Here is a 13,802-nt window from a genome sequence, read left to right as displayed (position 1 = left end):
AAAAAAAAAAAATAAGAAAAAAAAAAGGATCAAAAAATTTTTGCAAAAACAAAATAAAAACTGTGAAAAAAAAAAAAAAAAAAAAAAAAAAATGGCAGATAAAAATGATCAAGGATTAGGTAGGTAAAGCTGTGTCCACACATAGCGCCTCCCACTTGTCGTTCGGAAAAAAATCGTGTCGTCCGTAGTGGGAGCGCTCTCGTTTAGATTACATTGCCTACAAGGACATTCGGAAAATAAATCGGATCAAACTCACAAGTGGGAACGGGCCTTTAGCCGTTACAGTTCCCTCTATCAAACCTCAGTCTAGCTAGGGGACGTTAAACAGGGAGTAGACTAGCGTCTAGCTGTGGGACTATAAACAGGGAGGAGAACAGCTAACCCTAACCAGCCTAGCGAGCTGGCAGTTCTTCAAAGGGTTCTCCCTGCTTTTAAAGAATAAGCACAAGTCCTCACGATGGTTGACTGCGGTTCAGGACGAGTCAATTAAACATGGCTAGAGACCATCACCCCGGTGCATGGCAGATACAAAAAGATATCATCTCTTTTAAGCTGCCATCACCATTCGGCGAAAGCTAAAGCCCCTACAGCAACAACAACAAATCTTTAAGAAAAATCTTACCTTCGATCTCTATCGACCCGTCCCGCGGACACCTGGAAGGATTCGATTCTGGACTCATCAGTCCCGCGGCGTATTTTGAACAGCCCGCCGTCCCCCCAGAGTTCACCCCACGAATTGACGCATAGCCAGTATTTGACCCCGTCCTCAACACCCCAGCCGATGATTTTGACCGCGTGCCCCCCAGACATCTCCCCCACTGTGTGCTGATACACCCCTGTGGGAGAGGGAGGAAGGCAGTTATATAAGTTCAATGTTGTAGGTATAGTTCATTTATTTTTTATAGAATAAATAGAACTGTTGCATTAGGGTAAAAATTATGAATAAAAGGTCGATTCCCACATTAAAAAGTTGTGAAAAATCCAAATCTGAGGTGAAAAAAGAAAAAAATCCAAAGGTCGAAAATTCAATTTTTATTTGCTGTTCTCATGAAAGTTCAAAGAGTTGTTACGTCAGATTATAAGAATTGCGCAGAACCGCATGCGCACAAACACATTACCTAGAGTGTTGCGTTGCCTGTAAGCGAGCTTGTTTGGAGACGTTGACGTTATCGCGTACGGGAGTGTATGTCGTGACGTCAGGGTACAAAATTCACAGGTATTTTTCAAATCTATCTACAAGGCAGAGGTGCTACCAATCTAGCAAAAAACCCTGATTAAAAAATTAAAATTCTCCAGCATTAAAAAAAATCCCAGATTTATTCAACTCTTCTGGTCTTTCCCTTTTTTTTTTTTTTTTTTTTTTTTTTTTAGAGCATCATAATCTGAACTCACCTTTCTTGTAGATTATCAAGTCTTGGTGAGCCTCAATGGCCGCTACTATGCTTCCAAAGTGGAAAATTTCAAGCTGCATTAAATTCCCTTGAAGCTGGGCCCATGTAGTGGAGTTCATACCTTTACGTCGATGTACATTGAGTGTGAAGGCAAAGTCAACTGAGAGAGAAAAGGGAAGAATGGACGATATCAAACCACTAAGCTACTCACTATCAGTTGAGTGTGAAGGCAAAGTCAACTGAGAGAGAAAAGGGAAGAATGGACGATATCAAACCACTAAGCTACTCACTATCAGGTAGACCTGACAGGTACGGCAGAACAGGTCCGCATGTCAGGTCTACCTGATACCTGACGAGCACACACACACACACACACACACACACACACACACACACACACACACACACACACACACACACACACACACACACACACTATCTGATAGACTTGACAGGCGGACTTGGTCAGGCGTAGGAAATGCTTATACAGTTCATAATGATGGCCAGCCTAATTAGCTTGGTTGGTAGCGCGTCTACCTTGTAAGCGCTAGGCCGCGGGTTCGATTCCCGCCCAGGGCGGATTTCATCCTGAACGGATAATGTTCGTTCTCGAAAAGGCTGACTTTCTCGCCTATGTATTCCTTCTCTCTTCAATTTGGGGACGATAAGGCCTTAGCAGTTACAGTTCCCTCTATCAAACCTCTTGAAAAAAAAAAAAAAAAAAAAAAAAAAAAAAAAAAAAAAAAAACACCCTAAAAAAAAAAAAAAAAAAAAAAAAAAAAAAAAAAAAAAAAAAGATGAGCTAAATCGAGGTCAGAAGTAGCTAAGCATATTTTCTTTGGGTGTTCAGGTGGCCTCTATGTTGTGTTGTAGTTGTAGCGGTTTCAGCTATAGCCAAATGATGATGGCAGAATTAAGAAAGGATATCTTTTTTTTTTCTGCTATACACCGGGTTGATGGTGTCTAGCTTTGTTTAATTGGCTCGTCCTGAACCGCAGTCAACCATCGTGAGGACTTGTGCTTGTTCTTTTCAAGCAGAGAGAACCCTTTGAAACGATCAGCTAGCTAGGCTGGTTAGGGTTGGCTGTTCTCCTCTGTTTATAGTTCCTCAGCCAGACGCTAGTGTACTCTCTGTTTAACGTCCCCTAGCTAGACTGAGGTTTGATAGAGGGAACTGTAACGAGTAAAAGCCCGTTCCCACTTGTGACTAGGTGGCCTCTATCAAACCACCAAGTTATTCTCTTACCAAAGAAAAGGTTGTCATCATAAGGAGTACGGAAATAAGGGTTGCTACATTGTTCTCCCGTACATTTCAGGGGGATGGACGGTTTGGTAAGATCCGCACACGGTGGATAGCCAGGGTAACTACAGGGTGGGATGCGGTAAGGTTTACAACCCTGTAATGGAAAAACAGACAAATTTGAGTGAGGGTAGAAGACGAAGAAATTAATTTAATGATAATAATGTTTCGGGACTTTTTGAACACTCTGTATTTCGATTAAATTTAAATTGGAGGGTTACGCGCCTGCCTTGTAGAAGCTAGGCCGTGGGTTCGAATTTGGCCGGGGCGGATTTCATCTTAAACACACAAGGTTCGTTCGCGTAACGGTTGGCTCACTCCTATTCTGTCTTCCTTCTCTCTTCACTTTCGGGAGAACAAGAACTTAGCAGTTACAGTTCCCTCTATCAAACTCGTTAATGGAAAATTAATACAAAAAGTGTCACAAATGAGCAGTGACCATCAGTGTTATTATTTATTACTAGCCGAAACCCGTCGCTTCGCTCCGGATTTCTGCTAGTAAATCCTTAAGGCATGGCCGTTCATGTCACTGATCCATTAGTGGTCTTGCTCGGCGTAGTTTAACAAAAACGAACCGGAAAATAGCCTATAACCTTCACGGGAGTGCCAGCAATAAGTTGACAAAGTTTCATAGCAATCGGATGAGCAGTTTGGCCAGGCATAAAGTTTGAACACACACACACACACACACACACACACACACACACACACACACACACACACACACACACACACACACACACACACACATTCATTTTTATATGTATATTAGATAGTTTAACCGCAAAAAGATGCTTTCTTTTTAATTGACGTGGCTTCTAATACCTTTTTTAAGGTGGGTGGGGGTTCTGGGACCTTTTTTAAATAACAAAAAACACCTAATGCAATAATAATAATAATAATAAAACCAAGGCTCACCTGACAAGACCCATAGTCTCCGCCAGTGGGTACACCATTTTCGAGCATATAATACCAGGCTCTCATCGGATTGCCACCTTCACACACATCACCCCCAGTACAGGCGGCACAGCAGGTGAGTAGATGGTCAGATGAGAGGGTGTGGTCAAGCCGGCCCTGAGTGGCGATACACATGCGGTCCGACAGGGCAGCGGTGGTGGCTATAGCCTGTGGGAAATAGAGCCGAATTAGTTAGAGAACAGCCTAGGAAATAGAATGGGATTAGGGGTACCGTTTTGCCCTGTGTTCCCCTAATTGGAGCACAAAGTAGGCGTATTTCAATGTGATTTCTCAATTTCATTAGCCTAAATATACCATCATTTCTTAAGGCTAAAGGACGGAACAGCAGGTGAGTAGATGGTCGGATGAGAGGGCGTGGTTCAGCCGGCCCTGAGTGGCGATACACATGCGGTCTGATAGCGCACCGGCCGTGGCTACAGCCTGGGAAATAGAATGTAATTAGTTGGACCACAAAGTAGGTGTGTTAAGGAGCGCGGCAGCGCTCCGCCCCGCCAAGTCAAGAAAGTTTGACAATACTACTAGATTCTGACGTGACTTTGTGAAGATTCATCTTGAAGCGAAGAACACCAGTAACTTATACTCTTCCAACTGTGAAGAGTATATAGGTAAGTTACTGGTGTTCTTCTTTTCAACGCTACTAGAGATAATTATGTATAAGTACGCTACAGAGAAAGTATTAACCGTTTTCATTTAGTTGTAGAGGAAAAACCATACAAATTATGGAAGAAAACGTATTGAAAGTTGAAAGTGTTTTCCTTTAGGAAACAGCCTAGTCATAGTTTCGTATTAGCGCTGGGCTGCGGGGCGGATTTTATCCTGAACGGATAATGTACGTTCGTTCTCAGAACGACTGTTTTTCTCCTATCCTGTCTTCTTCCTCCTCTCTTCGATTTCGACCTTAGAATTTGTAACAATTCCCTCTAAAAAAAAAAACTCTTTAAAAAAATGGGTTTGTTACCACACAGACCACACGAGTCCAATCTTACCCAGCAAGAGCCGCAATTGGACTGAAGCTGAACATGGCCAATATTCGTACAATTCGGATACTGTTTCCTCAAATCAAATTCTTCAGGGAGCTCTGTATTGGACTGGTAGTCTCCGAAATGCTCGCTCCCAAGCTGAAGGTCGGGGTTCGGTTCCTGGGATTGTGGAGTGAGGGAGAGGCCGAACTTGAGGGAGGAAAGGAAGGAGGGAGATGATTTGAGAATGTCCGGATCCGCCTGAGGACAAGGTTTGAGATGATCGTGAGTTATTATAATGAGGATGGTTTATTTAATGTAACTTTAAAAACCATCTTTCTTTTGTTCCTAATATACCCACATAACAAAAAAGTGCTAGGAACTGCATAAAATGTATATACAAGCCGAAATAAAATCTCATAATTTTACACAATGTATGTAGGTACATATAGTATCGCGAGTTATGTCCGCTTTTTGATACATACGAAGCAGTAATTATTTCACATTCTATGTAGTTTTTATGCAGTTGCTAAGCACTTTTTACTCACATTCTAAGCAGAAGTGAATCTAACTTACTATGCAGATTTTATTCATTAGGTAGGTACTTTGCATTTTCTATGCAGTTTTTAAGCACTTTTACTCACTTTCAAACAGAAGTGAATCTAACTTACTATGCAGATTTTATTCACTTGCTTTGCATTTTCTATGCAGTTTTTAAGCACTTTTTACTCACTTTCAAACAGAAGTGAATCTAACTTACTATGCAGATTTTATTCACTTGCTTTGCATTTTCTATGCACTTTCTATGCAGATTCTATATGCAGATAATATATAAATTATCTCTTTTATACAGAAAGCATGGGTTACTGACCCAAAGGCCGGGGTTCGAATCCCGGCTGATGAAGAAATTTTTGGTAAAAAAAAGAGCACACATTTTAGTTATTTATTTACACATTTTAATTTTTATTCACAAAATAATAATAATTATAATAGAAATAAATAAACAATAGGTATTAGGTTTACGAGGGGTGGGTTTCTCGAGAACCACTTAAGGTAGAAACACACTGCAGTAAATATCACGATCACGTCACGTCACATGAAGTCATGGGGAATCAGAAAGATGTAGTTCAAAGTTTTCCCATAATATTGTAGGTGATCTTGTTCAGGACAGTCACACTATCCTCACGTCACGTGACGTAATAGTAGATGATGACTGTGATTGACATACTGCGGGGTGGGCAGTTTCATTGCAGCGAAATAAAAGCAATTCTGGACCACTCATCTTTATTTTTATTATTATTATTATTATTATTATTATTATTATTATTATTATTATTATTATTATTATTATTATTATTATGATCGATCGAGATAAAAGGAACGCGAAATATCCAAGATCTGATAGGTGGGCGAGCCCTAAATCCAAGGTTAGGAAAAGTTTACTTTGTCAGCCAATAAGAGACATAAGAGTTGGGATTTATTTGTCTATTTGTCTGACAGGATAGCCACTTCCTCTCTAAAAACGTCAGACTAAAAAATTGAAAAGTTAGCCAATTAACTAAATTTACAGAAAAAAAAAAATGCTCTACAAGTCTACACAGACACAATATTTTCACTTTCAAAATTCTCTGCAATAAATACGCAAAATTATCTGTACCCATGGAAGATTGATGGGGTCGAGTGGATTGGAACACATCACATTTCTTCAGGCACACTCCATTTGTCAAGGGTCTAGGTATTACCTTGCCCTTGGGATCAATTTAATTTGAACGGGGTTCAGCACTTGACAGAAGAACCCCTTCTTCGGCTCAAACCTGAAATGGAGAAGAATTACAAGTCAGACACGGTTGGTCTAGTGTTAATGCGCTTGCTTGCATGCAGAAGGTCGGGTTCGAATCCCACCATCGACAAAAATTTGTACTCGTTTTTCGATTGCAAATATTTCAACGGGTTACTTTCTGGTGTTCTCGTGTTGAGCCAGCACCTAAATGGGAAGTATTGTGTCTCTTCTCGCCCATCTGATGAGAGGCATACTACGGGATGGGCATGCTACGACACAGACCACAAGCGTCCAATGTAGCAGTTGTTTCATCGAAATAAAAACGGTGGTGAAACACTCATTAAAAAAAAGGAGCCCCGAAAAATACTCCCAACAGTTTCCAACTCCATGAGATAGGTGCCATGCCGGAAAGTATGTAAGTGGGTAGGTAAGTAGGTATATCTACCAAAAAAATACTCACCACCCAAGTGGAATTAGCCGTGTTGACAGCTTCTGCTAGGCGTTCATAATCAACAGACGTCGAGTTTGAAGGTTTCGATTGGCTTGTACAAACAACTGCACACATTACGAGCACGTGGTAGAAAAACATCCACAATCCAAGGTCTAAACTTGCCATTTTGTGGGAAAAATTAGGGCGGGCGGGAAAAAATACGGGTTTTTTCTACCGAAGCGTTTAAATCCGCGGGTAATTTATTCGAAGATGTTTTATTTAATTAATTTCATTACCTACGACTTATTGTTTGTAGAGCGCGAAAGAATAGGTGTAGGTCTGTAGGTACGTAGCTATACCTACTTTATCTCCTAATAAAAATAAAATCAAAAATCCGATTTTCAAGCTTTATTCTCTACTAACCGCGCTTAGAACACTGTTCCATACAAACTATTACAAACTGACTTTTTATACTTCTATATTACTCACTTGAAAAATTTTATCTTTCAAAATCGGCATATTGTCAAAACCTCACAGCACAACACGACCCCATTACACTCACCGTATTCCCTCTCTGTATCTAGGTATACCTATTATCATATTTACCTATCTTTGTGATAAGAAAGCAATTACTGATGAGTAGTACGAAATGGAGTGAAATATAGGTACCTACATACCTTGGTAGGTGATTGTTGTTTTGAGATACCTACCTACTCTTCTCTATCTGTGAGAATACAAACTAAAATACAGGTGCCTAGGTAAGCTTCAAATAAATAGGTATATACTTTAGGTAGGTATATAGTATTATCTACCTAAGTTTTAAAAGTCGCTATCTTGAAATTTTCTGGAGCTTATAAAATCATCGATCAAATTTTAATACTACCTACATCCTACATATATATAATTCTTTTTTAAAAGAGGTTTGACAGAGGGAACTGTAACTGCTATGGCGAAATCGAAGAGAGAAGGAAGACAGGATAGGAGAAAGCCAGCCGTTCCGAGAACGAACATTATCCCATCAGGATAAAAAAAAAAAACACATGTATTTTTTTGTTAAGAGGTTTGACAGAGGGAACTGTAACTGCTATGGTCTTATCGTCCCAAAATCAGAGAAGGAAGAGAGGGATAGGAGAAAGCCAGCCGTTCCGAGAACGAACATTATCCCATCAGGATAAAATCCGCCCCGGGCGGGAATCGAACCATTTTAAAGAGGTTTGACAGAGGGAACTGTAACTGCTATGGTCTTATCGTCCCGAAATCGAAGAGAGAAGGAAGCCAGGAGGAGAAAGCCAGCCGTTCCGAGAACGAACATTATCCCATCAGGATAAAATCCGCCCCGGGCGGGAATCGAACCCGCGACCTAGCGCTTACAAGGCAGACGCGCTACCAACTAAGCTAACTAGGCTGACTTACCTACATACATACATACATATATTTATGTATGTTAGGCACCTAGGTAGGGTAGTCTAGGTAATTTATACTTACCCAACGATATCACTTTGGTCAACCTAGGTAGTTATAGCTTGGAGAGAAGCGCCTCTGCCTTGTAAGCGCTGGGTCGTGGTTTCGATTCCCGCCCGGGTCAAGCTTTCTTGAACAAATAAGGCTCTTTCTCTGAACGGCTGAATTTCTCTTATCCTAATCGTCCTTCTCTCTTTGCTAGGGGGACGATAAGACCTTACCTAACACCTTACTGTTCTCTTTCTATCTACCCTTTGGGGAAAAATACCTAGATATTACCTACACAAAATACTTAAATAATGATGATGACACACCGAAATCTAGCTGATAGGTAAGAATATATCTAGGTAGGTATACTAGGTAGGTACTTACCTACATTTTAATAGTACTTACCTACATTTTGTAGTAAACCCCCCCCCCCCACATTAGGTAGGTATGTACCTAGATTCCTAGAATTTAGAATTTATCACTTAAGTAGGTAAATACTCCAGTCCAGAACATTTAAACGGGAAACGGGTTCTTGATAAGACTAATCTTAATAAATAAAATTAGAGAACCTGTTTAATTTTCAATGGAAACGTAGAAAAAGATATAACATTTTTTGAAAATAAGAAACAGCGAGAAGTTATACTGTGAAAATAACGCGAAATTCAACTAAATTGTTGCCTATTGCATACACAGATACATGTACATGTATATGTCTGTCTGTTACGGCGCTGTTACTCTGATGGGCCTTTTGTTGTCCTCTTCTCACGAAAAAACGGCTTGACCGATTTTGATGAAATTTTTTGTGGTTGTTGAGAAGAGTACTGAGGGTGACATAGGCTATTTGTCATATTCCATCCCGATTCAAAATAGCAGGACCTCATCAAAGTTATGACTCTTATGCCACGCTGATCCCGAACAAAGGACGGGTCAACCAAGAGTCCAAACATTGACACACCACGTCCAGACTTTGAGCAATCTCTTCCACCTGCATGACGAGACAATTTATTGTGAGTATAAAGGTGTGTCCACACATAGTCGACGGCCGTCGATCGATGTGAATTTATTGTGGAACGACGTCGGTCAACGGCCGGTCGACTATGTGTGGACACACCTTGATGGAATAACATACTTCACTTTACATACATAACCGAAATCGTTCCGCTTTTTATTGTGGAACGACGTCGGTCGACGGCCGGTCGACCATGTGTGGACACACCTTGATGGAATAACATACTTCACTTTACATACATAACCGAAATCGTTCCGCTTAATCTACGGGTCGATTTATGAAACCTCTCCATCATATTCTATCCCTATGCCCCATACTTTACTGACATTTACAAAATAAAATGGCTTCCAGGCTCTCCCGCTTGAATGGTATTGATCTCCATCATATTCTCCTCGATTTATGAAACCTCTCCATCATATTCTCCTCGATTTATGAAACCTCTCCATCATATTCTCCTCGATTTCTGAAACCTCTCCATTTCTATCCCTATGCCCCCATACTTCACTTTACTGACATTTAAAATAAAATGGCTTCCAGTCTCTCCCGCTTGAATGGTATTGGATAATCTTCAAAGGCGGCATGAAGAGGAAATGATAAATGAGCATCACCTACTAAAAATACCTACTTGGGTATTTCTTTTTAAAAGCAAACTCCTTGAATGAATACGTACCCAGGATTCCATAGAATTTATAAGAAAGAACCACTCCTTTGCAGATGCAAGATGGCAGGATCTTTTTTTTTATTTTTTATTTTAGTACCTATACCGATTTTTTTGCAGTGTACCAAAGTGATTTGGATTTCCCTCTCGATACTTTGGCGTCACTTACCTCCAGGAACATCCAGGCAAAATCCAGGAACAAGTTCACACTGGGCACCTCAAATTTGATGGAGGCAAACTTGCGTTGCTTATCCTGGGCAAAGATGAGCCTCTTCAGGAACGGAAGTAGACAGGCTTCTATCACATAGGTTTCGTTCAACAGGGGACACAGGACTCGAAACAAGAGACTGACGAACAAGTACAGGAGAGCTTTCTCACTCACTTTACTGTGACTTGATGTCTGAAACTGAACCAATATTAGGATATACTTAGGTGCCACTTGAGTGAGCTACAGAGTGAGGAGTGAGGTGTGTAGGCTACACACAGCACACAGTGGACTGTGGACTACACACCTCACACTTAGAGAGACAATCGAGGGGGGAAAAAAACAGATAATCAGAAGAAAAATCTTCTGTGTTGGGTGTTGCACAATCTTCCCAATCTTCCCTCTTTTCTTCAATTGCCCCTCTAAACCAACACAAATGACACCAATAGATATGTGGTATTTTTCAAGGGTCTAGTTTACCTTGCCCTTGGGATCAATTTAATTTGAAAACTCAGCACAATGAATTACCTCCGGTTAGCAACTTCCGTGGCCGAGTGGGTATCACACTAGGCTTGCACGCAGGAGGCCGGGGTTCGATTTCCGGCGGAACCGAGGTTTTTTTCGGCTCTGTGCTTGGAGTTCGGGGTGCACTCAGCCTCGTGAGGACAGTTGAGTAGCTTTTAATCGAGTAGCGACCAGTGGCGGCATTACCAGTGTAAAAAGATTATTGAAATATGGAAATTGATTGGAAAGGAGGTACTTAGTAATGTTGTGATATACACAAAAGTTGCGAAAAAGCTCTGCTTTACCACAAAGAATTTGAGATTTGAGAGATTATTGAAGTGGCTGAACACCTGGGCCTACCAGTAACAGATGGGGATGGAAGAACCTGATGGGACTTTGGCTACTACAACAACAACAATTAAAGCAAAAGTCGAACCATTAGTTTCAACTCAAAGGACCAATAGAATAGAAAAAAAACCAGCTAGGTACCTATATTATCCTGCCTGGAAAGTACTGAAAATATCCCTTTACTTTAGCATTTCTCTTGCATGAGCTAAACAAAATACTCCATTGCAGGCACACTCTATTCTGAAACTCCAGGCATTAGCTTAAAGGTTCTAAGAATGTAGCTCAACAATCTAAGAATTTAGAGATCACAATCTAGGGATTTATCTTAAAAATCTGGGAATTAAGGGATCAGAATATAGGGCTTTAGCTTAAAAACCTGGGAATTAAGATATCAATCTAGGAATTTACCTTGAAAATCGAAAAGGCCCAGTTGAGCTGATTGAGAAGAGAGTTGAGAAACGCTGACGCCGACTCTTGATTGGACTCCTGAGGATAACCAAATGAAAGAAAGAAGTGAGATTTAAATTTGAACCCGACGATTTTTCTTTTTTTTTAAGAGATTTGATAGAGGGTCTTATCGTCCCAAAATCGAAGAGAGAAGGAAGACAGGATGGATAGGAGAAAGCCAGCCGTTCTGAGAAAGAAGATTATTCGTTCAGGATAAAATCGAACCCGTGTTCTAGCGCTTACAAGGCAGACGCGCTACCAACCAAGCTAACTAGGCTGGCATCGGAACGTTCTTATAATTAGGAAATATTAATGTACCATTGTGACACCTTAGCTCACCACAAAAGTCCTATTCAAGAAGGATAAACAAAGTCGGTAGGTATGGTATATTAATTATTGAAAGATAAACATTTAACAATATTTTCCAAACGGAATACTTTGCCAAGTAGCATTATAATTGGAGAATGAATTAGAATACTTTGTCTTCACTTGACTAGGGCAAACATTTACCTGCAGCAATAGTCGCTGTATTTTCTTCTGATACACAGTGGAAGGACAAGGGTTGTTTCGCTGACAAATCAAGTTCGTATCGGTCAACACTAGATCCGGTCCAAATTTGGACAGGTGGGGAGAGTGTGTGTAGCGGAAGGCATTTTTGAAGAAGAAGGGGAGTTTCCCATTTTATTTAAGCTGCCCATTTTTTTTTTTTTTTTTTTTTTTTTAAGAAGTTTCATAGATGAAGCTGTAACAATGGAGGTCTTATCGGCCAGAAATCAAAGAAAGGACAGGATAGGAGGAACCCAACCTTTTCGAGAACAAACCTTCTCTGTTCAGCATAAAATTCGCCCCGGGCGGGAATAAAACCCCCGAACTGGTGCTTTCAAGGCAGGCGTGCCACCCCCAAGCTTTTCCTTTAGGTTCGCTTTATCAATTGCATTAATCAGGCTGTTAATGTTATTGATAAACCGAACCTGAGTCTGTCTAGGTATTTGTAAGTCTATTTCACACAACGGTTACACCAATTTAAATAAAATTTGAGAGAAAAAAAAAGTCAGTCTCGTAGGGTCTAATAGAGCAGTTCTTTCATTGCTACGAAATAAAAACAGCGATGAAACACACGTCTACTTTTTTTTTACTTACATGATAGTCTGAAAGAAGACCCGACTGATTAGATGTCTCCGGGTGCGCGGATGTTTCACCAAGGTATGCAGAACACACAGGGTTTCCCTCTGATGAGGGTAGTCCACATTGTAAGTAATGCGACGATATGTAGAGTCCAAACATTGACACACCACGTCCAGACTTTGAGCAATCTCTTCCACCTGCATGACGAGACAATTTATTGTGAGTATAAAGGTGCGTCCACACATAGTCGACGGCCGTCGATCGATGTAAATTTTTTGTGGAACGACGTCGGTCGACTATGTGTAGACACACCTTGATGGAATAACATACTTCACTTCCACATTGTAAGTAATGCGACGATATGTAGAGTCCAAACATTGACACACCACGTCCAGACTTTGAGCAATCTCTTCCACCTGCATGACATAACCGAAATCGTTCCGCTTAATCTACGGGTCGATTTATGAAACCTCTCCATCATATTCCATCCCTATGCCCCCATACTTCACTTTACTGACATTTAAAATAAAATGTCTTCCAGGCGCTCCTGCTTGAATGGTATTTAATAATCTTCAAAGGCGGCATGAAGAGGAAATGATAAATGAGCATCACCTACTAAAAATACCTACTTACTTGGGTATTTCTTTTTAAAAGCAAACTCCTTGAATGAATACGTACCCAGGGGTTCCAAAGAATTTATAAGAAAGAAGCACTGCTTTGCAGATGCAAGGATTGCAGGATCTTCTTTTTTATTATTATTTTAGTACCTATACCGATTTTTTTGCAGTGTACCAAAGTGATTTGGATTTCTGGTTTCGCCAAAGTAGACCGCGCCTGTTACGGACATGTCTTCGGTTGCTGTCTCGGGTTGAGTGCCGACGTCCCTGGTAGCATCTGAAAAAAAAAAAATCATTTATAGTTAAAGGCATATGTCGGGAGTTCAGCTATCTCAAAGCCATCAAGTTGTACAACATGACCTAATCCACCTGAGGAGTCGGTGCGAATGACCTACCAGATAGAGTTACAGCGCTTTCCGGAGAGAAAAAAAGTCGGGAGTTGCCCATTAGGACACATTTTCCTTCAAAATAAAATAATATTGTATTATCAATTTATATTAATTTATCAGAGCTACCTCCATGGTTGAATGGATCCAGTAGTAATTCGCTTGCTTTCCATACCGACAAAAAAAAAAAAAAAAAAAAAAAAAAAAAAAAACACA

At 40.5% G+C, this 13,802-nt stretch overlaps 2 protein-coding genes across 2 annotated transcripts in view; both read right to left on the bottom strand.

The window, feature by feature from the left end:
- LOC103511936 (cathepsin B-like cysteine proteinase 4) overlaps nucleotides 1-7,407 on the bottom strand; it is a 9,921-nt gene extending 2,514 nt beyond the window's left edge. Inside the window, exons 1-6 of the mRNA XM_008476687.3 lie at nucleotides 6,869-7,407; nucleotides 4,656-4,889; nucleotides 3,610-3,816; nucleotides 2,638-2,788; nucleotides 1,393-1,551; nucleotides 623-836 (exon numbers count right to left, since the gene is read on the bottom strand). Of these exons, the coding sequence (XP_008474909.1) occupies nucleotides 623-836; nucleotides 1,393-1,551; nucleotides 2,638-2,788; nucleotides 3,610-3,816; nucleotides 4,656-4,889; nucleotides 6,869-7,024 (1,121 nt within the window). The 5' untranslated portion in view covers nucleotides 7,025-7,407. The remainder of the gene's footprint in view (nucleotides 1-622; nucleotides 837-1,392; nucleotides 1,552-2,637; nucleotides 2,789-3,609; nucleotides 3,817-4,655; nucleotides 4,890-6,868) is intronic.
- A 1,393-nt stretch (nucleotides 7,408-8,800) lies between these two features.
- The window catches only part of LOC103511944 (E3 ubiquitin-protein ligase RNF123-like), a 10,180-nt gene continuing 5,178 nt past the window's right edge, over nucleotides 8,801-13,802 (bottom strand). Inside the window, exons 6-8 of the mRNA XM_008476696.2 lie at nucleotides 10,124-10,360; nucleotides 9,220-9,272; nucleotides 8,801-8,828 (exon numbers count right to left, since the gene is read on the bottom strand). Coding sequence (XP_008474918.1) covers nucleotides 8,801-8,828; nucleotides 9,220-9,272; nucleotides 10,124-10,360 — 318 coding nt within the window. The remainder of the gene's footprint in view (nucleotides 8,829-9,219; nucleotides 9,273-10,123; nucleotides 10,361-13,802) is intronic.

Source organism: Diaphorina citri, unplaced genomic scaffold, assembly GCF_000475195.1.
Source record: "Diaphorina citri unplaced genomic scaffold, Diaci psyllid genome assembly version 1.1 scaffold772, whole genome shotgun sequence".
Taxonomy (NCBI): Eukaryota; Metazoa; Arthropoda; class Insecta; order Hemiptera; family Psyllidae; genus Diaphorina; species Diaphorina citri.
This window is presented reverse-complemented; position numbering and strand designations above follow the sequence as displayed.